Source organism: Nyctereutes procyonoides, unplaced genomic scaffold (genome assembly GCF_905146905.1).
Source record: "Nyctereutes procyonoides isolate TBG_1078 unplaced genomic scaffold, NYPRO_anot_genome, whole genome shotgun sequence".
NCBI classification, from domain to species: Eukaryota; Metazoa; Chordata; class Mammalia; order Carnivora; family Canidae; genus Nyctereutes; species Nyctereutes procyonoides.
Window position 1 is genome coordinate 14,127,352 of NW_026575044.1, and position 23,811 is coordinate 14,151,162.

General features: G+C 58.9%; 1 protein-coding gene across 2 annotated transcripts; it reads right to left on the reverse strand.

Moving 5' to 3' along the window:
* Positions 1-7,500: 7,500 nt before the first annotated feature.
* BCAN (brevican) lies at positions 7,501-23,811 on the reverse strand. 2 transcript variants are annotated; one of them, XM_055324134.1, is made up of 14 exons: positions 23,641-23,811; positions 19,961-20,070; positions 19,025-19,399; positions 18,557-18,731; positions 18,189-18,316; positions 17,412-17,705; positions 15,353-15,586; positions 14,219-14,857; positions 10,850-10,957; positions 10,147-10,305; positions 9,486-9,568; positions 9,028-9,172; positions 8,334-8,524; positions 7,501-8,002 (listed from the first exon to the last, which is right to left on the reverse strand). In XM_055324134.1, the coding sequence occupies exons 2-14, from the start codon at positions 20,049-20,051 to the stop codon at positions 7,880-7,882; spliced, it is 2,745 nt and encodes a 914-aa protein (XP_055180109.1). In that variant the 5' UTR covers positions 20,052-20,070; positions 23,641-23,811; the 3' UTR covers positions 7,501-7,879. The 2 variants fall into 2 exon arrangements, with proteins under 2 accessions (XP_055180109.1, XP_055180110.1); XM_055324135.1 differs by having other exon boundaries at positions 23,637-23,811.

Here is a 23,811-nt window from a genome sequence, read left to right on the forward strand (position 1 = left end):
CAGTGTGGGGGGGCCTCAGGGCTGGATGGAGTAGAGGAAACAGGGTGACTGGGGAGGAAGCTAGTGCGGAGGAGCTGTCCTCTGAGGACAGAAGGACCTGGAAGGCCTCACAGGGCCCTGGGAGGGCAGGGTGGCAGTCCAGGTGACCCCAGTGCCAGCAGAAGCCAGGCCCATCATCATCTCTGCCCACAGTGCTGATGACAGGGATTAGGCCTGGGGCTACCCCACCTTATGCATCCTACCCCCCTCCCCCGGCCCCTCAGTGCCGCCATATAATGAGCCCCTTGCCTCCAAACCCAAACAGTCTAGCCTGTGATGTCTGCTCCGAGTGGCTGGGTCAGAGCTGGATGAGGGAGGCTGTGTGGCCTCTCATCATGTCTAACCTCTCTGAGCCTCAGACTCAGCCGCAATGTGAGGTGTGCTGGACAGGGTGATGAGGTGGGGGCAGGGAAGGTGTCTTGGGGGCAGGAAGAGCAGGAGAAGGCCATGGGAGGCTGGGTGGGGAATGCAGCCTAGATCTTCAGTAGGACTTCCTCAGAAGATGGGAGGAGAGGCGGGATAAACTCAAGCTGTCAGGTGTGAAGGAACCAGCGGCTGTGCTGCCAACGGGTTTTGGCCTGGGGTCCCCCACAGCTGCAGCTTCTCCCCATCCCCACCCCTCTTCCCAGGAGTTATCCCGGTCCCTGTGTGGGGCAGGGAGAGACCAGGGGCTCCTGGATTAGATGGGGCCCGAGGCCTTGAAATCAGGATACCCAGCAAGAAACCACTCCCGCTCAGGGCCACGGGCAGAAAGAACTGGCAACCCCTCTAAAGGTCCCGGTGCCGGCAGGCTGCCACATTTGGAGGGCAGCCCAAGTCCGGAGCAGGCTCTTCCTCTCCCCAGGCCCAAGGCTGAGGGCAGAGGGACAATGAGAGGATGAAGTCCCAACCCCTCTGGCCCCACTCAGGTCCTCTGGCCAAAGAGGGGTGGCTGGACAGGAGGTGCCCTGATGGAATCTCCCTGTCCCCTTCTCTGCTCGGGAGTCTCTGGACGCCCAGACTCTCATGTCACACACAGCCCTGCCCTTGAGTGTAGGATCTTGGCTGTCCCCACCCTTCTGGCAGCCCCAGCCTCCGCTCTCCCTCCTGTACCCACCGCTGACAAGGCCTTGTCTGATCCCGCTGGGCCTGGGAGCCAGCACTCTGGCATCCAGGCGAGTAGGGACCACTCCCTGCCCCTCTGCACAGGACAGAGGAGCCCTGTGCAATATCTGCCCCCCTTGGGGGCAGCCGCCTGGGCCAGGGGCCAAGGACAGAGGCCATGCCAAGCACTCCTTCCCTGTCTCCGGGTACCCATCCTGCCCCCCTGATGCCAGGATCCCTGGTCTCCTATGGGGCGGGTGGGGGGCAGGGAGGATGTGAGTTAGAAATCAGGACTTCTGGGCAGCCCGGTTGGCTCAGGGGTTTAGCGCCGCCTTCAGTCCAGGGCGTGCTCCTGGAGACCCAGGATCGAGTCCCACGTCGGCTCCCTGCATGGAGCCTGCTTCTCCCTCTGCCTGTGTCTCTGCGTCTCTCTCTCTGTATCTCATCAATAAATAAATAAGATCTTAAAAAAAAAAACAAGAGTATTGCTTTTCAACAAATAACTTGCTGAGCATCTGCTATGTGCCATGCACTGTGCACACACTGGGAATCCAGGGTTCCTTGCTCCCTTCGGATTGAATAAGAGCTTCTGAGCATAAATCACACTTGAAAACAGCTGTAGGAGGTTGTGGGAGCATATAGAGCAGGGGACCCCGCCTGACTTGGGTGGGGGGAGTATGAGGAGGGGAAGAATGGGAGGAGGGGGAGGGAAAGCATCCTAGCTAGAGAGAACAGCATGTGCAAAATCCTGGGGCAAGACCAGAGACCCTGGCTTGAGGAGCAGAAGGAAGGTGGGTGTGGCCAGAGGTGGAAGATGAGGGGGAAGAAGGTTCACAGTGAGATGACGGAGGGTCTGAGTCCTGGGCTGATGCCTTGCCAAGCAGCCAGGAGGTGTGTACATTTTCCGGGGGGAATGAGGAGCCTCTAATGGGCTCGAAGGCATGGGTGGCATGACCAGGTTTGCATTTTCAATAAAACCTTCTGGGGGTTGGGCAAGGAGAGGTGGAGTGTGCAAGGAGTACTTCAGGAAGGCTACTGCAGTGGTCCGGGCAGGGGCGCTGGTGGCAGTAGGCATGTAGAGGACAGAAGTAAGGGAGGCAGGACCTCAGCTCTTGGTGGCGCCGCTGTGGGAGACAGAGGGGTATGTGGCAGTGGAGGCTCTCAGGTTCCTGGCTGGGACAGCTGGGAGATGGTGGTGCCATCTTCTGAGCTGGAGAATCAGCTCAGGGGCTGCCCTGGAGTTCAAGAGAGAGGGCCAGGGTGGAAACAAGAGCCCGAGGGTGGGCAGCCTGGGGGTCACGCAGAGAGAGCCCAGGATGGAGCCCCCAGGTAGCTACCTGCAGAGGCTAGTCCGGGGACCCTGTCCTCTCAGAAAGTTGCAGGAAGGCTTAGACGTTGTTGGCGCACAGGGCCTGGGGGGGTGGCAGGGTGCTCAGCAAACAGGTATGGAATGAATGAAGGAAGGAACGAATGAAGGAAGGAAGGAAGTGTGATGAGGTCAGACAACAGGAAGCCCTTCAGAGGGTGGAGTCCCGAGAAGGGAACAAGGGGGCAGCACCCACCCCTCCAGCACCACCTCCCAAGGAGGACAAGTGGGAGGTTATTCCGGGGCCTTCGTGGGTAAATATAGCCTCTGAACAGGGTGGGGGCAGGGTGCCCCCCCCCCAGATGGCTTCCTCGGTTTGTTTGGGGCACTTCCTTATAAGGCTATGCAGGCTGAGGCGCCAGAGGGTGAGGTCAGGGGCTGAGCTCTCCAGCCAGCCAGCCCAGCATCCCTGTCCCTCCAGCACCGGCCACCCACCACCCATCACCCAGCTGCTGGGTCTCAGAGGGAATCAAAAGCCTGGGCTTTGGGCTCGGGCCAAGGGAGCTCAGAGTGGGGCCTCTTAAAGGAGCCGTGGCCTTCCAGCCTGTGTGCATGCCCAGGGCCCTCGGCCGTGGCTCCCCATGGCCGTGACTCCCTGTGGCCGTGACTCCCTGTGGTCTAACCTCATATCTCCCGCTGCCGCAGGCTGCCCCTCTCCCAGCCTCTTAAGAGCAAACACTGGGGACGCCTGGGTGGCTCAGTGGTTGAGCATCTGCCTTTGGCTCAGGGCGTGATCCCAGGCCAGGGATCGAGGCCCACATCGGGCTCCCTGCAGAGAGTCTACTTCTCCTTCTGCCTATGTCTCTGCCTCTCTCTGTCTCCCATGAATAAATAAAATCTTAAAAAAAAAAAAATAAATAAAGAACACTGAAGTTCATCCACTGCTTCCAAAGGTCCAGGCCCCTCAGCTCCCCGCAGTGCCCCCCTCTCGGCCCCTCCTTGGGGACCAGCTGCTGCCACTTGACCCTGTGGCGCCCCAGCTGCTGTCTGCAATGCCATCCTTGGCAGGCAGAGAAGGAGGAATGTGGTTTAATTTCAGCTGGAATGTGCCCTCTGGGCGGCCCACAGTGAGGGGAGGGACAGAGACCAAGCCCACAGGAGCCCAGGAAACCCAAGAGGACTCTGGGTTGGGGGACAGGCTGCTGTGTCCTCCTGGGCCCCCTGCATCCTGCTTCAAGGCTCTGACCAGGATGGGTTCTCCAGCAGGACAGGGCTCCCTGGGAGCTGGGCAGAGACACTTCTTGTGCACGCAGCTCTCACGGGTGAAGAAAGGAGCCTTAGAGAGAGAGTCTCAAGTGACAGCACTGGGAAGGGAATGAGTGAAAGAGGCACAGAATGGCCTAGGGCAAGGGCCCCCAAGTCTGCTGTGGAAGCAGAGGGAAACATGGAGCTCTGCTTCCTCCCTCACATCCACTTTTCCTTGTCTGCCCATGCAGGGGGCCTTTTCCCGATGCCCTCTTCCACCCAGCACCCCCACACCCAGAGCACATTTGTCATTTCTCCAACATTCCAGGAGCAGTGGGTCGGTCTTCTGCTCCCCTGCACCTTCCCCAGGCGCCATTATTTGAAGGACCCCAGGCTGGACGGCCCCTCTGCATCCTGACATCAGGGACTGAGCCCAGACCCCAGAGGCCCAGGCCCCGGGGACCCTCTGGCCCCCTCCTGTCTTCTCCACCCTGACCACCCCCATGACTCAGCTGTGGCTCCAGAAATAATCTGAGGCAGATGCCAGGGGCCCACCATTGAGAAACAACCTCTTGGCAGCTGTGCGCTCAGCTGCTGACAAGCCAGGGCCTCACAGTCCTGGGAAGGGTGGCTGGGGGCCTCAGGGCTAGGGAGGTGCCGTATAGGCTCTGGCCCCTCTGGGGCCCCCCACTCCCAAGCCCACCCACCCTCCCTGTCTCCCTGTTTTCTCCCCTCCACTGTCTGCTACCTGCTCTTCTCCCAACTCCCAAATCCCATGATCTCTCCTGGGCTCCTTCCTTTTCTATCCACCTCACATGTCATGGAGAACTTCAGCTCACCCTGATAGGAAATTTGATGCACAGAGTGACGTCCCCTACCCATGCTACTAAGAGTCCCTAGACGCCTCTTGGGGTACACAGAACACAGGTCAGTGGGCTGTGGGCTGTTCCCCTCCAATGCCCCAGCCCCAAGCAGTCAACAGGCCTTCCTCTGCTAACAAGCCAGCCAAAGACTCAGGGAAAACCAGCAGGGAATAAACACAGAGGCCGCAGATCCTCCCACTCAGACGATTAATTAGAGCCCAGAGTCCTTTGGTGGGCAAGCGTCCTCACATTCTTCCTCCTTCTCCTCCTTTCTTGTCTTTCCTCCCCCTTTCCCAGCTCTTCCTCTTGCTCTGCCCCTGAATCTTTCTTTTCATCCTTCCCAGGAGGAAGCAGGCTGCTTTGTAGCCAGCAGAGTGGAAGTGAGACCCCAGGAAGGACCTGGGTACTTGGGGGAAGGCAGGAATGCAGTCCAGCTGGGAGAGGGGGCACCTGAGTCCTCACTAGGGGCAGCGATCAGAGGATCAGACACAGCCTCCAGGGTGAGCCCTCCCACCCCCCGGGCCGGCAGGGGGCGGGGGGGGGGGGTGCTGCTGACAGGCTGAGCATTTTTGGAAGTCTTTGGGAGGCCAGGACAATGGGGCCCTTTCTCTCCTTGCACAGGAGACAGTTCCCTGGGGCTGGGACAAAGGCCCCAGTGAGGTCAGGGCCCTGTGTGGGAGTTGGAGATGGGCGAAGAATGGTGAGGTGGGGTGTGGGTCAGAGCAGGCTGGGGGATTGCTGGGGACCATGGTAGTCAGTGGGCACCTGGAGGGCCCATTTCACTCATGGGGCCCTCAGGCCCCTCTGCTCCTCTGCCTCAGGAGTCTGGCCTCCCTTCTCAACTTATATCCCTACATTCTGACCTCACCCCAAAAGGACAGGAAACCCCTGGAGAGGACCCCACGTTAGACATGTGGGAAAGAGGCTTGGAGTATAACCAGCATCCATTGCTGGGCAGGGCTGGGCAGGGCTGGGCACATGGTCCATGCTGTGCCCTGGAAGCACAAGCAGACACCCTGCTGCAGGCTCTTCGCAGAGAGACAGGGCGGGCACTCCAGGAGCTGTGGATCCCCCCTCCAGTCATTGCACATGTGTTGATGTGCACACACACACACATGCACACACACATATGCAGGTCAGTGCTGGATTTTGTTCACGGTGCTGAGTCATCCCTGGACCAGCTCCCGCTTCTCCAGGAAGCCCCACAAAGCCAGGAGAAGGCTTCCGTTTCCGGCAGCCTTGCTCCAGTGGCCAGCAGGTGTTGGGGAGGGGGAAAGGATTCCAGTTCCAGGCCCGGTCAACCTCTGGCACTGTCCTCATCTAGGCTCAAGCAGTGGAACCCTGCCTCCAGCCGTGGGGAAGAGTCAGTGAGGAAGTGTTGGGGACAGGGCTGGGCAACCCAATCCCCTTCCAGCTCACCCCAGGAGCCTCTAGAGGATCCAACCTGCTGTGTCAGCTCCATCTCTGTGAGGACCTGTTTCTCAGAGAACCTCTCTTAGGAGCCCAGGGACAGACACAGCCCCTCCTCAGCCTTCTCTTCAGGCCCTACTTTCAAAAGCCCACCTTGGTCTTGATGCACAATTCCAGCCAAGCGCCTGCCATCCCTAACAATGCACTGACTAGGCAATCCAAAGGGTAGTACAGAACAAAGGGGGGGGAGGTCCAGGGCGTACTCTGGCCCCAGGACGGTTTTCCTTCCTGTGGCTCCTGAAGAAACAGCCCCGTCCCTAGCCATGGGAGGCTGGGCTGTGTGGGGAGGGCAAGAGGTAGGGCAGGTGAGCCTGGGGAGGAGAGGAGCGTGGTGGTAGGGGGGCTGGGAGGTCACGCTGGAGTCCTGGAGACAGTGAGTTTGGGGTCTCCATCCAGGGTGGAGAGGCCGAGGAGCGGAGCAGCGCGGTGCTGCGGGTGGGATGGGGTGAGGCCCCCCGCGGCTCCCACAGGCACCTGCCGGGCCTGCCCTCCCCGGCTCCCAGCCCTCCTGCTCCGCTGGTCTGTCCCCTGTCTCTGAGTGTATCAGGTTCTGCGGACTCGCAGGAAGAGGACTCAGAATCGCCCACGTCGGGGACACTGGTTATGGGCAGCGGCCAGCGGCGGTGCGCGCGCGAGCGTGACTGCGAGTGGGCAGGGCCCCACCACGAAGGCACAACCCCGCGCCCTGCGAGGCGGTACACGCGCACTCCCGGCGCGCCATCCTCTCCCCAGTTCTGAGAGTGACCTCACCGTCCCAACCTCCGCTGACTCACGGCCCCAGGGCCAGCGCAGCCTGGCCGGAAGTCGCCCTCCGCCCCGCGGCCCCCTCCCCCTTCCCCGCCCCGGCGGCTCGGAGCCAGAGGTCGCGGCGCCCCCTGGCGGCCTTCCGGGGCCCCGCGGCTCCTCGGCCCGGCCCCACTAGCGCACGCGCACAGCGCACTCTCGGGCCGCCGTCCCCGCGTCCGCAGCGCCCTCTGCCGGTCACAGTCCGGAGACCCGCCGAGGTCCTTCCCGGAGTCCAGCCCGCCAGCAAGGCCGGGGGAGACTTCAGGGCCCTTGTCTGGCTGCGCTCCGCGTCCCTGCTTCCTTTGCGGCAGTCTGGCCCCCAGACCTGCATTCCCTTCACCCTAACCCTCAGCCTCGAGAAACACCTCCCTGGGAACTTCAGAACGGAACCACCAAGGCACCGGCCTCCCAGCCTTGCTCTGTGGGCCCTCTGTCCCCAGACTGTCCAGGTCTGCTCAACTGGGCACCCTGGCACTCCAGCCCTTTCCAGACACCCTGACACTGGCCCCCTGTCCCAGTGAGCTCCTCCACCCCATAAATCCGTCCTGGGCAGCTATGAGGTGCCGACATCATTCTCTCTGCTGACATCTTGGGGACTTCTCTGACCTGCAGAAGCTCATCACTGCATAGGATCTGTTTATCCCAGGCGGCCCAGCCCAAGCCCGTTCTCCTCTCTTCCTCTCCCACAGAAGCATCAAACTTGCTTGATTGCAGTTGCTCAAATGCAGCTTTATTTCAGGCTGGTTTTACTGGTTCTCCATCCTGCAGACCCATTTCCTGGGAAATCTGAGTGTAAGGGGGCCAGGTGTTCCCAGAGGGATGGAGTGGACAGGAGGGGACAGGCTGGCTGGCAAGGAGAGGGGAAGTTGAGGCACTTTGGGACTCCCTTGAGCTCCCCCCCACTGCCGAAGGGGTTCTGATGCCCAGGGTAGGGGCCAGAGGGTCTAGTCTAGGGTGGAGCTGCCCAGGCACTGCCTGCAGACCCCCCCAGGCACAGCCACCTGGACTCCAGCTCCACCCCTCACGTGGTCACTTCCTGTGATGGGAAGAGGGTGGGAGAGAGGGCAGTGCTGGGGGCAGCAGTTGTTCAAGGCCTTGCTCCTTGAGGACCAAGAGAGGGCCTGGAAGGAGGCATCCATGGTGCCTGCCAGCGTCCCAGTAGCCTCCCCTGTTGTTCTCCTGAGGCCTTCATTGGGTGCAGAGCCCGAGCCTGGGAAAGATGTACATATTCACCCTCTGTCCTGGGCTCCTCCCTGTGTCTCTTCTCAGAGCCTGTCCTCTGGTGTTACTCCTCCTGACCCCTGATCTCATCCAAACACTAGCCCTGGCTCAGCACGTAAGAGTCCAGGGTGTGGCCAATGCTCTTGGACATCAGCGCTGAAAGGGACCCCAGAGTATCCAGCTCACCACCACCTCCTTCCTGTTGCTCCAGAGGGGGGCAGCGATTACTGCAAGGTCACACAGCCAGGGGCTGGCAGAGCTGGGCTAGAGCCCAGGGCTACTGTTGGATAGCTCCCCACCTGCATCTTCCTGGCACTCACAGGCCTGCGGGGCACACAGGAGATCTGGGGTGGCTCCCAGTGACCATTCTCCTGGCAGCGGATTAGTGGCAGGTTGCGCTGCATCAGCCCCTCCCGGCACCGGTAGCGAAGCACCGTGTCTACTTCATAACGCAGCCGTGGGCGACCAAACACTCGAGCCAGGGGCAGCTCTGGTGGAGGCCCACAGGACACTGCAGGGGAGACACAGTCAAGAACTGGGAGCCTAGGGCAGCCCGGGTGGTTCAGCGGTTTAGCACCACCTTCAGCCCAGGGCCTGATCCTGGAGACCCGGGATCGAGTCCTGAGTCGGGATCCCTGCATGGAGCCTGCTTCTCCCTCTACCTGTGTCTCTGCCTCTCTCTCTCTCTCTCTCTCTCTCTCTCTCTCTCTCTCTCTCTTTCTGTGTGTGTGTGTGTCTCATGAATAAATAAATAAAATCTTAAAAAAAAAAAAAGAACTGGGAGCCTGGCTCTGTGGGTGACAGTTCCCAGAATCAGGAAGAGGAGGAGGGGGAGGGCCACAATGTGATGCAAAAAAGAGCAGAGGTTCCTAGTGGGTGCACCTCATTTGTTATTTCCTCCTTGCCAGTGGCCTGGGACACATTTCTGACTCCTCCGTAGCTTTTCCCCCTCCTTTTACACACATGTGGCTTGGGTCCCCTGGCGCTCCCCTCCTCCCCCTTGCCTGGCCTCACCCAGCCCCATCTTGCAGGTGTAGGACAGGTGGTAGTTGCAGGGTACATCACTCCACTGTCCCTGATCGTGCCACACCATGACCACGCAGTTCTCTCCAGACAAGAAGTAGCTGTCAGGCTGCCCAGGGTTCCAGTTCTCATAGAGCTGGGGGGTCGGGTGGAGGGTGTAGTGAGGGGGAAGGATGGACCTGGAGGGCCTAAGAAGGAGGGTGGGAGGAGTGCTAGGAGACAGCCAGCAAGGGGGATGATGAGGAGTAGGGGCCCAAGGACAGGCACAGGCTTTATGGGGAGGGATAATGAGAAGAGAGAGGAACGCAAGAAAGGGAGGCCTGCCCAGGAGAAGAGGGACAGAGAACCCGCCAGAAAAAGAGGGCAAGTGATGGGTCACTGGGGGCGGAGGGCAGAAGTGCTTGGGAGAAGCGACCTGGCCAGCTCGAGGGGCAGCCGGAGCCTCTCACCAGGGGGACGCCATCTGACCACAAGAAGTCGCCTTCGATTGTCCGGTCGTTAAGCCCGATCCACTGGTACTCGCGGTACCGACCTGGGGAGGAAGCGCCGGCGGACGCGGGTGTGTGCAGTGAGCCCTGCTGCCAGCAGGTGGCGCCGCTCCCCGCTGCCGGCGGCCTACGGCGGGGGGAGGGGGTCGGTCCCGCCAGACCCGACCCGCGCTTCCCTGCTTCGCTATCCGTCGGTCCGACCTCTGCCCGACCTCTGCCCGCGGACGGAAGGAAGAGGTGGGGAGGAGAGATATGCCAGCGGGGCCGGGAAAGGGAAACCGAGGACAGAGTCGGGGAAGTAGATGGCGGTGGCAGAGGCTGCGAGGCGGGGAGGGGCCGCGGGTGGCGTCTGGCTGGTGCAGGTGTCGTTCCTGCCACAGCCCCCGGCCGATGCTGCCGGAGCCCCACGCCCCTCGCGTGGCGTGCAACGGAAGGAGGGAGACGGAGATGGGAATGAATGAATGAATGAATGAATGAATGAAGCAAACCAAGTAATGAGCTCCCGGATTAATGAATTAGGGAGTTAATTAATTCACACACTCACTCGTGATTAATGACTGGTTAATGAGTGAGTGGGAGAGAGCAGGTGATGAGGTCCCCTCCAGCCCCATCCCCAGCCCACTGTTGATGAAGTCCTGTTCCTCCGGCGTGCTGATGCTGGCCAGGTGCGAGCCGTACATCCGGCACTGGGTCTCTGCCTCCTCCCAGCTCCTCCGGGTAGAGAAGTGCTTGTAGCAAGCCCCCTGGAAGGCGTCCCAGCCAGGGCTGCAGAAGTGGAGGCCTGGGGCACAGAGGGGTGGGTCACTGGGGCCGGAGGGGCCAGGTCCCTCAGAAGGGACTGGGCTCCTCCTGCTGCCCCAGCAGATGCCAGAGAGCCAGCAGAGGATGGGGGGGCGAGGAGGAGCGCCTGGAGCCCTGGTGGGAGGAATCCTTAATGGCTTCCTCCTCTGAGTACCAGGGACCAGCGAGGGTGAGGGCTAGAGTCCTCGCCCGGGTCTCCACAATCCTCCATCCTAGGGAAGGGCTGTGCCCTCCTCTCTTGCTAGGAGAGAACTAGCAGGTATGGACTGCCTGCCAGACACAAGGGGTATGCTGTGCACTCCTTGCACGGGGACCACTTGAGAAAGGCTTGTGTGGTTCCACTTAACAGATGAGGAAATCCAGGGTAGGGCTCAGAGAGGTTACATGATTTGACTAAAATGGAGATTTGTTAATGACAAGGCCCAAACCAGTGCCCTCCCTCCTCGCTCCAGAGGTAGTACATGGTGGCAGGGTCCAGGCTTCAGGTCTACCCCCACCCCAGCCCTGCTCCTCAACACACTCACCAACATCACACAGGTCCCCCCCATAGCCAGGCAAACACAGGCAGCGGACCCCCTCCTCCTCCTCCAAGCATGTCCCACCATTGTGGCAGGGGCTGGGGACACAGTCACCTGAGGGGGGAGAGAAGTGAGGTGGGGGGAGCAGGGGAGCACAGCTCTGCATCCTGAGCCCCCCAGAGAGGGTTCAGAGAGCCCACAGCCCCAATCTCCTTGTCTTGGGAGCTATCACAGTACCTTGAAAGTCAGCCCAGCCCTAAGTTCTGGGGTTTTCTCCCACACGGACCACCACCCCCATAACCTCTCACTTCAGCATTGACTCAACTCTGTACTGGCCATTGCCCTGCCCACCAGTGTGGACGGTATGGAATGGGCTGGGGAAAGTGGCCAGGAAGGCCCTCAGGACCCAACCCCATGAAAGGGAAAGATACTGAGCTGTCAATCATGAGACCTGGACTTATCTGGTTCCTGGCTCTGCTGAGTGACACTGGGCAGGTCACTTTACCTCTCTGAGCCTGGAGGTCAGTCCCCACCCCCTTGTGTTTGTACCAGGTTTCTGCACAGTTCTGTACAGTTTAGGTGGCCTGAGTGCTACCTGAGAAGAGGACCATCACCACAGCAACACAGGTGTGGCCTGACCTTTACTGCTCTGGGACCTGATGGGGGGGGAGGGGGCTAGCTATTCCTCCTGCCCTCTACCAGATAGAGTCAACCTCAGAAGCTGATAGTGAGCAATCAATGTATTTGCCTAACTCCATACCCTAATCATCAACCCCCCACCCCCAGGAATGAAGCTGAAGGCTCCCACTGCCCTGCTGGCTCCATGCACTCTCAACATCACGCAGCCTCCTGCCTCCCCTTATCTTCCAGACTCTCTCTCCTCCCCAGACTCCCCTCCACTTTGGGCTTTCTGCACATTCCCCAGCCTAGAATCCCCTCCAATCCATCTCTTTTCCTTTTTCTGGCCCTCTCTCCCCGGAAAGTCTTCTTAGACTAACACACTACACTGAAGGCCTGCCATCTGTCCTCTGGCTGGGTCACCTGCCTTCTCCTCTGGACTTGCTCCCTCTGGATCCCAGGATCCCATCCTCCCAGGTGGCTGCCCTTAGACCAGGCCTGGGTGCTGGATAGGCAGCTTTCACTCCTTCTGGTCCATGAAGAGGAGGATGGCCCCACAGACTGACAGTGCAGGGCCAGGCTCTCAGTTTGGGAGGGGAAACATTCCTGAGCAGGGCTCTTCACACCCTGCCATACCCTGGCAACCAAAGGCAAGGCCCACTGTGCTTCCCTCTGCCTGGTGGGGATGAGAGCAGAGGTAGGGGGAGGAGAAGCTGGAGGTGATTCCAAGATTTTTGCTGGGATGACCTAGCTGTTTTGGGTGAAATGAATCAGCTGTTCCAGCACACACACACACCCATCATCTCCCCTCCTGCCAACAGTTTCTTCCAAGCTGGTAGCACTAGCTCCCTGGGCAAAGGGGGAGGGGAGGTGTTTTATGTAACCCACTAAGCACCAGGCCCCACGGAGGGTAGGAAGAGGTAGGAAGCCCATTCCATTCCTCACACTTCCTTGGGGGGCAGAGACTTCCAAACTTGGTCCTGCACCCAGGCCACTAGGTCCCTCCTTGGGCTGTGGGTGGCAGCACCTGAGCCAGGACAACAGACTGGAAGTGAAAGCACTCCTCCTGAGACTTTCTGCTCTTCCTTCTTCCCCCTCTGGAGGCCAATGACTTCTACAACCAGAAAGTTCTTCCCTCCTGGTGCAGTAGCAGACCAGAGGACATCCCTCAGCCTCCAGGTGGGGTAACTAAGGTACTGCAGAGACTTCCCTTGATGCTTCTCTTCCCACCAAACCCCCTCCCAACCCACAGGGCACTGAACTCCAAGGCCAGTGGGGCAGAGAGCCAGTGGTTGGAATGGGCAAGCCTGCTGTGATTCATGGGCCCCTACCCCACCCTGGACCATCTAGCAACGGTGGTCCTGGGGCTGGCAGGACCCCAGCCTTCTCCAGGGCTCTCCACGGGGAAGCTCAACCTTCCCTGAGTAGGCAGGGCTTCTCTGAGACCCCAGAACCTAACTCTCCACTGGTCCCCCTCTATATTTCCTCTCCATCCTCGCTGCCCGCTTTGTGTCTTCTGTAGCATTAGGGACTTTGAGATCCTTTAGGTTCAGAGAGGGTGAGACCATTCTTCCTAGGGGTGAGATGGTTGTTAGTGCAGGGGTCAGTGGAGGAGGGGGTGGCTTTGGGCAGTGGGATGAAACTTAGATCCCATCCCCCTGCTGAGTTGTGGTGGGGGAGGCTGGGGCACCTGGATGCCAGGCATGGGCTTCTATGCTCAGATAGACTTTCTCCGTCACTAGTCTGTATGTATGGCTCTAGATGGGAGCCATTGAGATGGATCAGAAATGAATACAAATGCGCACTTTCTCTCTGGCTGAGGTTTCTCCCCATCAGGGGTGCGGGACTACAACTCCCAGCAGTCCCTGGGCTGATGGACAATGACTTCTCTGATGGTCAGATTTGGGCTCTTGGCAGTGAGGAGGAAGACAGAGGACAGCCTGAGAGGGGAGGCTGAGGACCAGTGAGCACTGTTAGATGGAGGACAGGAAAGGGCACTGGCTGAGGATGAAGAGGCAGAGAGGCTCAGAGAGATGGGAGAGAGGAGAGGGAGAGGCAGGGCCAAAGGGAAGCATCAGAGAGCTGCCCACGACACAAATCCAAGGAATGAAAAGGGCAGGCAGCTGGGGGTGGAGACAGAGGGGGCCAGAGTTTTGGTTATAAAGTGGTTTAATAGAGATTTATTTCCAAGGCTTGTTTTCCATGAAACAGTCGAAAAAATACTTCACAGAAGTAGTCGCTTAAGGCTCTGTGGGGATAAGGGCTCTCCTGGACCCCAGAGGCTAAGGGGCAGGGACAGAATCCCAGGCTTCCCTGATATCAGTGGGAGGGCTGAGGGGGATGGCACACAGGAGGGGGAGGGGGCAGCAAGAGCGGAGGCCTGGGGCTTGGAGAATACAATAGGAACCCAGGACACCTAAGGTGCATGAGGATAGGGGGTGGCCTGTGGGGCCGCTGAGTCACAGGTGGAGAGCCAAGAGCAGGAAAATGTCCCAGGTGGTTAGTGGTGGGGCTGGAGTCAAGGGTGGGGCCATGGAGTTGGGGGTCATGAAGTGAGAAATCAGAGAGCTGGGATGGAAGTCACAAGTGCAGCATCCAAGACTGGACACCCAGGTAAAGGTGTGTAGGAGAATGAAGGCAAAGGACAGGAGAGGCTGGGGCAATGAGGGTAAACGACCAGAGATCATGTGACCCAGAGCTTCAGGGGGAGAAAGGGAAGGAGGAGAAAGAGGGAAGTCGAGCCTTGGGCAAAGTTACCTGATGAGGGGGCCACGGCCACTCCACCTTGGCTGGCGCTGTCAGTGGGCAGCACTGGCTGAACCTGCACTGAGGTCCCTGCTGGGACAGTTCTTCCAGAATTCTCTTCAGAGGGGGCCTCCGATTCCCTGGCACTCTCAGGGGCCCGTGTGGCTGGAAGCAGGGCGGGGCTATCCTCAGAGCTCCCTGTCTCCTCACTCTCTCCTCGAGGGACCCCAGTCAGCTCAGGACCACCAGCCTCCTCCCCCACCTCTCTCTCCCCAGCCGTAGCTGAAGGTGGTGGGGATGCCAGCTGCCCATTCCTGGGAGTGGATAGAGTCTCAGTGGGTGGCCCAAGGACCCTTGGAGGCCTGGGAGCCTCTGGCTCTCCGTCGGAAGGTGGTGATGGCCTAGGCTGTAGGACTGCACTCGCTGCTGGTGGAGAGGCAGGGAAGAGTAATTCCTCTAAGGCTGGCTCAGTGGGCAGAGGGGTCTGTGGGTCTGGGCTGCTGGGCTCGCTGGACCAGGCCCATAGGGCCTCATCTTCCACCTCCTCCTCTTCTTTCTCTTCTTCATCCGTATATTTCTCTTCTTCCTCCAAAGCCTTGTCTTCCTCTTCGGAGGACCCCAGGGGAGGCACAATGGATTGCGTTTCGAATTCTAGACAAAGCACAGATGGTTCAGCACCAGGGACAGCACCAGCCCCAACCGGGAGACTGAAGAGGAGGGAGGAAGGGGCTGTGGAGGGTGAGGTCGGGGAGCCTGCCCCTGGGACAGGCTGTCTTTGCTCCCCACCGGAAGACCTCCAACTTGAACAGCAATTTTGAGGCTACCTGGTGAAAGCTCTGTGAGCTGTCATTAGCCCAGGAAAAAAACACAGTCGTGTATCTCACTCACTCTTGTAGGCTTAAAATTCTCAAGTCTATTTTGGGTAGGTAAGGGGGAGGAGGACACAAAGGAGGGAGCACCCTCCTTCCAAGACCCAGAGAGTTGGGAGTGGAATGTGCTGCAAAGGCAAGGGTTGGGAAAGTCCTGGAGAGATGCCCTGCATCACCAAGATGCTGAGAAGGGAGAGGACGAGTCATGCCAGCCATAAGCCCAGCATCACCCTGGACACCTTCACCCCCAACTCCTCTTGACAGGGGCTCCAGTTACCGAGGAGGGTCTTGGGGGCCTCTGCGGGGTCTTCTGGAGTGGAGCTTCTACCACCTCCGTCCTCCACGATGGGGATGGAGTAGATGGCTCCCCGGGACTCGCTCTCCACAGCTTCCTGAGCCAGCCGCAGCTCCTCCAGGGTCTCTGTCACTGTGACAATGGCCTCCAGCCCATCAGAGGCTGGGTCAGACGCTGGGTCAGAGGCCTCAGGCATGGCGGAGGGCTGGGCAGAGTCTGTGTCAGGAGGGAAGTGCCAATGGGAGGTTAGGCAGGTGGCGCTGCCCTCCAGCCACAGCCATGGGAGAGACCCACAGTCTCTGGACTAGACTCAAAGACCATGAGACTCTCTCAATTCTCACTCATCTTCCCTGTGGAGGACTCACAGGACCCAGGGAGCTCTGTGGGAGTTCATCATGTGTCCCTCAAGCATTAATCACAGGCCCACTATGTGTCATGCCAAGCATTCTTCTGGGCACTGAGGACACCGTGGAGGAAAAACAGCAAGCCTCCTGTCCTAAGGGAGTTTAGAGCCTAACTATAGATAATAAACCAGTAAACATATATTATGTTACTATATAAAGAACAATTGGGCAGAGTAAGGAGATAGAATGGTGGGAAGTACTACTTTAGATGGAGTGGTCAGGAAAGGCTCAGGAGAGAGACAGTCCCTTGAGTAAGGGGATAGAGACAAGAAGGATGGACAGGTGGCCCATTACCCAGGAGGGCTGGAGGGTGGAGTGCAGGAAGGACATTCAGCAGCCACAAGCTGAGGGTGTCAGCACTGGGGCCGGAGAGCAAAGGAAGGGGCTGCTCCATCCTTCCAGGAGCTGCTCCCTCCAAACAACTGGAGCTTTAGGATGGATTACCTTGTCTTTGAAGAGGAGAACCAAGATCAGAAAACCAATGAAGCGACAGTGAAATTGGGCTAAGGAAAGCCCTGAGGGCTGTCTGTGCTCAGCCAGACATGACAGCACAGAACATCCTGCCCCCTCACCTGCTCGGGTGAGCCTTGCTCCTGCCAGACTAGCAAACTTGTGCCCTTGCCTGCCTGTCCCTGTTCCCAACCAGTCATCCTCCCTCCCCCTCCATTCAGCTCCTCCTTCCATGTCTCCCTGGAACAGTGCTCAGCACAAAATCATAAGCAACGCATAAGACATATTCACTACAATTATGATCGTCATCATCAACCCTCTTGCACTGGCTTTTCCAGATGGATCTTCCTTCCTAGGGGGTTCACTTCCCCACCACTCCCTCGCCCTGGGCTAAGGATGTTTGGAGATCTGCCCCAAAAGAAGTAATGCTTTTCTCTCAGTCTCTTCAAGCTTATTGTTTTTTGGATTGGGGGCTCCCATGGCAAAAGCAGTGTCTTTCCCCTTCAGACCAGGAGCTCCCCGAAGGTCGAGGCTGTGTAGTCTCCTTTCATTTCTGCCTCAACCCTTGTACCAGTACTGCAGACTCACGATTGAGGTGAGGACCCAGACACCCCCTGACACTGCCTCCCTGTCAGTCCCCCTAGGTCTGGGCCCTGTGTCTCTGGGGGTCCCAGGCACTGCATTCCTATAAGCCCCCAATAGAAGATGTGGTCAGATAAACCATCTCTACACCCAGTGTCCTTGAGGACCTGCTCCCTGTGGGGGGAATTGTGTCTGTCCATCAATACTTGGTGGTTAAAAATCTGACACCCTCAAGCTGAAGGTTCTGAACACCCCCCCCCCAGGGCTCTTGAGGGCATTATGTTAACTGGAGCAGATCATTCATTGCATTCTGAGAATGTCTATCATCCCTGCTCTACTCATGAGCAGACCAGCAATGGAAACCTCTTCGATCACCCAATATGGAGTGACATGGGAGAGGTGAGTCATGGATTGGAGAGAAGGTAGGGGAGGGGATGCAGAGATGCAGGTGCTCCCTGAGGCTACACAGCACAAAACAGAGGGCAGAACCAGAGTAAGAACCCTAGGTGCCAAGCTGAGCTGGGGGGAGGGGGGAAACTTCAGAGCTCAAGTCTGTCTCTGACTAAAGGAGGGTGGTCTCGGCCTCTGCAGGAAGGCCGGCTCACCTCGGAAGCAGTACACGTTGAAGCGGCTGTGCTTGTTGGGAAAGCCGGTCTGGTTGGGGAAGAGGAAGAGTGTCTTGACACCAGGCAGGCCCCCACCGCAGCGCTGGCTGGGTGTGACAATGGGATAGCGCACACTGCCATCGGCCAGCCAGCCCGGGCTGCAGCGGTCCAGGCCCCCGTCCCAGGCTGCATAGAGCTGGCCCGTGGTGGCAATCTCTGCACCCCGTTCCCGGCAGTACGCCCGTGCCTCCTCCAACGTCAGCTTGTCTGGGGGGGCACCCAGGAACAGCTCTCCTGGTAGAGAGGAAGAGGAGGCCGGGTGACCAGGAAGTCGGGAGCCCCATCCACCCTGGGCTCCCGTAGAGACCCTAGGCTGGCTTCTCTGGGCCTTGGTCTCTGCATCTGTGATGGAGTCAACTACCCTATTTCAGGGTCAAAGCTCAGGTAAAACCTCAGGATAGATGTTATTACTCAGAGGGGCCTGGCTCAACTTTCTCAGACTGCAAAGAAGCACAGTACAGCCCAGAGATGCTACGAAGTAGAGAGATGCACAGCAGGTGGCAGCAGAGTCAAACTCAAAGTCGGTCTCCCACCACTTGTCGGAGGCTTTGGCCATGAACCTGCTTCCATGACAGTATCTGGAAGGTGGGACACGGGTTGTTCCTTTGGATGCCCCCTTGGATGCCTGCTTGAACACATGAGGTCCAGCAGAGGCCCCAGGAGGACCTCTGGACAGCACCGGAGAAGGGGCGCTGAGAACCCCTCACCCCCAATCACCATTTAGGTCTTCAGCATAGCAGTAGACATCATAGAGGTCATCTGGGTCCACCACTCCATAGTTCCGGACCCCAGGGAAACCATCCATGTCTCCGTAACAGGCCTCTCGTGGTGTCTGGATGGGATACCTGGGAGTGAGTACAGATGCCTCCATCAGGGAGCTATCCAGGGATGCCCCTCCTGAACCGCACACTGCCATTCCATGCAGCCAATTGTTTTCTTCTGCAGAGACACCCCCAGGGGCAGGGGGTCCTAGATGGTTGGCCTGAGGCAGCCAGGAGCCCCTGGCAGAACCAGGGCCCACTGCCACTTCCAGACACAACTAGAAGCTCCTGGTCCACAGGATCCCCCGTCCCAACCCTGCTCACCTCACGGTCTGGTCAGATAGCCAGCCAGCATCACACTGTTCATAGCCCCCGAGGTAGGCGGCATAGAGCTGCTCCGGGGTGGCAATGCGGGCTCCAATGCGGGCACAGGCCTTCTGGGCCCCAGCGAAAGAGAAAGCATAGCGGGCAGAGCCTTCCCGGTAGAGAAAGACGACCCCTGAGGGGCAGAGAGGAGCCCTGAGGCATGATCACCCCACCCTGACCTCCTCTCACCCTCCTTGGCACTCCCCTGTACACGAGGGTAAAGTTCACATTGTGCTCTCTCTACCGCTGAGGGGCCTGCCCCAGGCTGTGCGCAGGAGTCTGTCCACCCCAAGAGAGAAAGGAGGTAACAAAGGTCTGTCTCTACCCACTCCTTTTCTAGCTCACTGGGTGCCTTCCAGAGCATTTGCTCCCCCCTCACACTGTGGCCTCCCACCCTGGGGAACCTGCCTGGGTCCTGCCCCTCACCTTTGACCTTGACCTCCACGGCATCGCTGCTGTCATCTATGCCATGCTGGACCTCGCAGCGGTAGATGCCAGAGTCATTGGGCCGAAGCTCACTCAGCACCAGGGACACGTCGGTGAGTGATGCCGGGTAGGCAGGCAGTGCCACACGGAAACGGTAGGCCTCGCTCACCTTGACGCGCAGCCCCCGAGCCACCAGTACTTCGGCCTCACGGCCCCCAGACAGGAAGGTCCACTTGACCCGCGGGGAGCCCAGCACGGCCCGGTGGCCCGGCAGTGGCCGTAGGTAGTGAACGTGGCAAGGGATGGTGAGGGCGCCGCCCAGCACGCCCTGCAGTGGTGCGTCACCTGCGATGCGCACGTGGAAGGCCCGGTCTTCTGTGGGTGGGCGGGCAGGCCGGTGGCTAGAACTTGGCACCTGGTCCACAGGGTCCCACCCGGTCTCCAAGCCCGCCCCAGGATCCCAGCCACCACTGCCCCCAGGGCCCCACATGCCTGCCTCTAGGACCCCAGGCCCATCCCACTCCCTCTCCAGATCTGTACCCAAATCTTCCAGTCTGTTCCTGTGGACAGTGGCCTGGTAGGTACCATCCCAGGACCCCCTGGGGCCCACTCCAGATCTAAGCTGGCCCCAGCCCTGGCCTTAAAGTTTCCCCTCAGTTTCCCTCAGACTCACCTTCAGGATTTCTCCCCACTCTATCCCTGTTCTGTCTTCCAGCCCCCTTCATTGGTCCCATGCCCTAGGGGTTGGCAGTCCTACCACCAATTTTGCCTGCCCTACCCAGAGCCAGCAGTTTATCCCTTATTTCCAAGCATCCTAGACTAGATCATCCCCCACAGTGCCCTCTGTCCTATCTCTCCTTGGGTCCTCCAAGGCCACCCTCTTCCATAGAGGAGATGCAGGAGACAGAGACAGTGATGCTGAGTGTGGTTCCTTACCTGAGCTGTCCCCTTCCAGGGCATCAGCTAAGGCCACAGGGCCCCGGGCCAGGGCCAGGGCTGCCAGCAGGGGCAGGAACAGGGAGGCCATGCTCGGGCTGGTGGAGGGACTTGAGGAGGAAAGCTGGGGTTAGACTTTAGGATGGACTTCCCCCGGCTCCTGACCACATCCATGTAGACTCACACATATGGTGGCCCAAGAAACCTACTGTCCCAACCTCACCGTTAACTCCCTTGTCTTTGATTCTGTCTCTCCACCAGAGGACTCTTCCTTGGAACCAAGACCTGGGTTCTAGTCAACTTCCTGTGTGACTTAAGGCTAATTCATTAACCTCTGTAGGCCTTTGTTTCCTGACTTGTAGGACAGCACCTGGGTGGTGATGAGGCTCCGGGTTCTAGAGTGCCTTTTATCCTATAAGCGCTGCACAGATGCACAGAACCAGGCACACCGTAGGAGCTCAATAAATGCTTATAGCATGAGTGGTGGGTGCTATCATACTTCATTCCCTCTGGTCTTCACAGTGCCAGACTCCTTCCTTGAACCCAGAGCCCCAGGACTCTGCCAACTTTTCCTTTCCGCCCCTTCCTCCCTGAGTACCATACCCACACAGCCTCTTCTAGGAGGGCCTCCTAGACTGAACCTGGGTGATGCACAGCTTCTCTCTAGCTATACCCCTCCTTGACCTCCCCCTACCCCACCAGCACTTATAAGGAAACTCTTCTCTTTACCCTTAGCATCCTCTACACCCCCCCTTTGGCTTCCTTCTCACTTCTTCTTCCCAGCCTTCCTTTCTGCCTGGCACGGGCTTTCCCACCGGATCTCCTGGCTCAGAAACCAGCTGGAACAAAGCCCCTGTCTCTGCCAGTCTGGCCTCCATCCAGCCTCTCCCTTCCCCCACCACAGCCCTACGCTGGGGGTGGGCTAAGGGAGGGGGAGACTAAATGGAAGGGGTCATCTCCCTCTTGCCCTTGGCTCTCAGACACCCTGAGAACCCAGAATAGTCCTCTGAAGATCTCAAAGCACTTACACTTTCATAATGGAGGGATGGGGGTGTTGGGGGGTGACACTGAGAAATGGGACCCAGAGAAGGATAGGGCTGACCCTTGTTCCCAGCAAAGCCAAGTCAGGTACCAGGCCAATGTGCCTGCGGGAGGGAAGGCTTCAGAGCTAGTGTCCAACAACATCTGTAAGGGCTAGTAGAAAAGCACAGAGACCCAGGTCTGCCATGGCATAGGCCAATGGTGCAACAGGAGGGATACAGGTTAGACTAGAGGCAGGACTTCCTAGAGGCTCATTCCCACTCCAGGCCCATGGTTCAACTTCCATCTTCTTTGCTCTCTTAGGCTCTGCCTTCATGCATGTGTTCCCCTTTCTGAGCCTGAACTGCTGGGAAACTTCTCTCTTCTCCCAAATCCTCCCAGGGATCTGAGATCCTCCTTGGAATGCCTCCCCACCTACAACACCTCCATCCCTCCCACTATGGCTGGGCTTCATTTCCTCAGGGTTAGACTTGGAGAAGGAGTGACAGGAGCCAGATGTCCAGGGTGTCTCTTGTTGGGGCCAGATCAGAGGGTGCTAAGACCAGCTCTGGGTATAGGGGCACTTGGGAGGACTGCCTTCTGGGGTAGAAGGAGGGACCATTTGGTTTAAGAAGCCAGTGCCAGCTGGGTACTGGGCAGACTGTTTGCCTTGCATCTGAGCTGTGCCAGGTCCTGGGCCAGGTCCCTTTCTGGCGCCCTCCCTCCCCTCTCTTCAGGCTGGAGCTGGAGCTGCTCATAGACCGGGGTCCCAGCTCTCTGACAGACGGCCCAGAAACCCATATATTTGGAGCCACTCTGGGACCAGCACCCTGGCCTGGCCTTTTACCTCTGTTTTGAAGGTGAGGGAATGAAGGAAGAAAGTCTGAGGCTGATGAAGTCCTGGTACCCTGAAATATGGGAGCCATCCCACTTCCAGGAATGGGAGTCACTAACCAGAGGGGCCAAGAGGGCACCTGGATTACATGGTTCTCATGATCAGAGACATTTGCATTGCCCCCACCCCATTGCTTGGGCCTCAGCCCCATCCTGGTACAGCCAAGTGTCCTGAGAACACTACTGCATCCCCTCCTCTGCCACCAGTGTCAGACCTGGGGTGGGGAAGGGGAAAACAGACCTTGGCCTTCACCCCTCTGCTGTCCTCCAGAGCAGGATACCCTCTCCGTCCCTAACCTGGAGAGTTTCGGCATCGACAGGCTTCCTGTCCCTTCCCTGATCCACACCATCCCTCTCTCCAGCTCATCCTTTCCTGCTCCAGCTCCAGGATTTCTGCCCTTGCCTTGAGCTTCCCAAGCTGTTCAGGAAACTTCTCTCTCGATATGTTATTCCTGTCTGATCACGGGGCCCATCTTCCTCACAGGCTTCGTAGACCCAATCCACAGAGGATTAAGATGAGGACCAGGTGTGTGTGTGTGTGTGTGTGGTGTGTGTGTGTGTGTGTGTCCATGCATATGCGTACACACATCCAATACCTGCCATCTTCATGCTAAATGCCCCCCCTTCCCTGCTGGCTGTGCAGGGTCTGCCCTGTAGGAACCAGGCTCCTGTAGCTAGCAGGGTCAGCAGGAGGGAAGCTCTTATGGTCCCCTTAGTGGCTGTGCAAGCAACAACCTGACCTTACACCACAGCAGCCAGGCGTTAGCAGAGCTTGTGGGACCAGCTAAAGACATTGCATAAATAGTCCTATTTATTGGACGCACAACTAGTAATACTATTAGCGACATCACAGCTGAGCTACTGCAGCTCCTCCTAGTTCAGAATCTGAAAGGTGGATGATGCCAAGTTAGCCATTAAAACACAGGTGCTGGTAATGCTGTGGGGCCAGGGTGAGTGGGGGTGGGTGGTCCATGGGTAACATTGTCCCTTTATCTTACTGCTCTTATCCGGAATAGAAGTCATGCAGATATTAACGGTGCTAACAAAACTGATGGCAAATCTCTTGGTCCTGTTGGAAGCATGTGGGCAGAGCTATTCCCATAGGAGGGTGAGGGGAAAGGACCTGGGGGTGGGGGTCTCCAGCCCCCTGGCAGTGCTAGAGAGGAAAGCAGGAGAGTAACTGGAGTTCTGGCTACTGGTGACTGACCATCCACCTGAGTCAGGCCTCTTATCCAGGCTTCGCATGGATAACCTTAACTTTGAGAAAAATATGGTCTATGCATCACTCTGAAGAGGAACCCGAGGTTCAGGGAGGTCAACTAACTTGCCCAAGGTCACACAGCAAGTAAGTGGCAGAGTTGGGACTCCAGCACCAGTCCGCTCCCCGACCACCCGCTCCGCTGTCGGCTGTCCGGGGGCTCCGCGGAGGGGCCTCCAATGAGGGGCTGCTTCCTGCACCTCCCGCCGCCCGCCTGCCCCGCACAAGGTCGGAAGCCTGAGCCGGGGCTGGCGCCTGAGGGCGCAGCAAGGAGGCCGCAGGGACGGGGGCGTTCCTATCATCCGTGGACTCGGGGGCGCGGGAGGGGCCGCACGCAGCGGAGGGGCGCCTGGGGGCTGTCAGGGTCAGCAGGTGGCCTGCGCCCGAGCCCCGGGAGGCCAGAGCTGCGGGGCCAGGGCGGGGGGGCGCGGACCACGGGCGGCCGGCGGCGTCCCCGGCTCCCTGCCTCTCGGGTCCCGGTGGTCCGGCTGCGCTCGTGCTCACCTACCTGCAGGCGGCCGGGGCTGCGAGGGTGCTGCACGGCCAAGTTTGCAGCCTCCTCCAGGCTCTCCTCCGGGCTCTCCTCCGGGCTCTCCTCTGGGTCCACGCTCCGTCCTGCGGCTGCGGCCGACTGCGGGGAGGACTGCGCGGGCGCAGGGAGGGCCGGGCCCGCAGGATG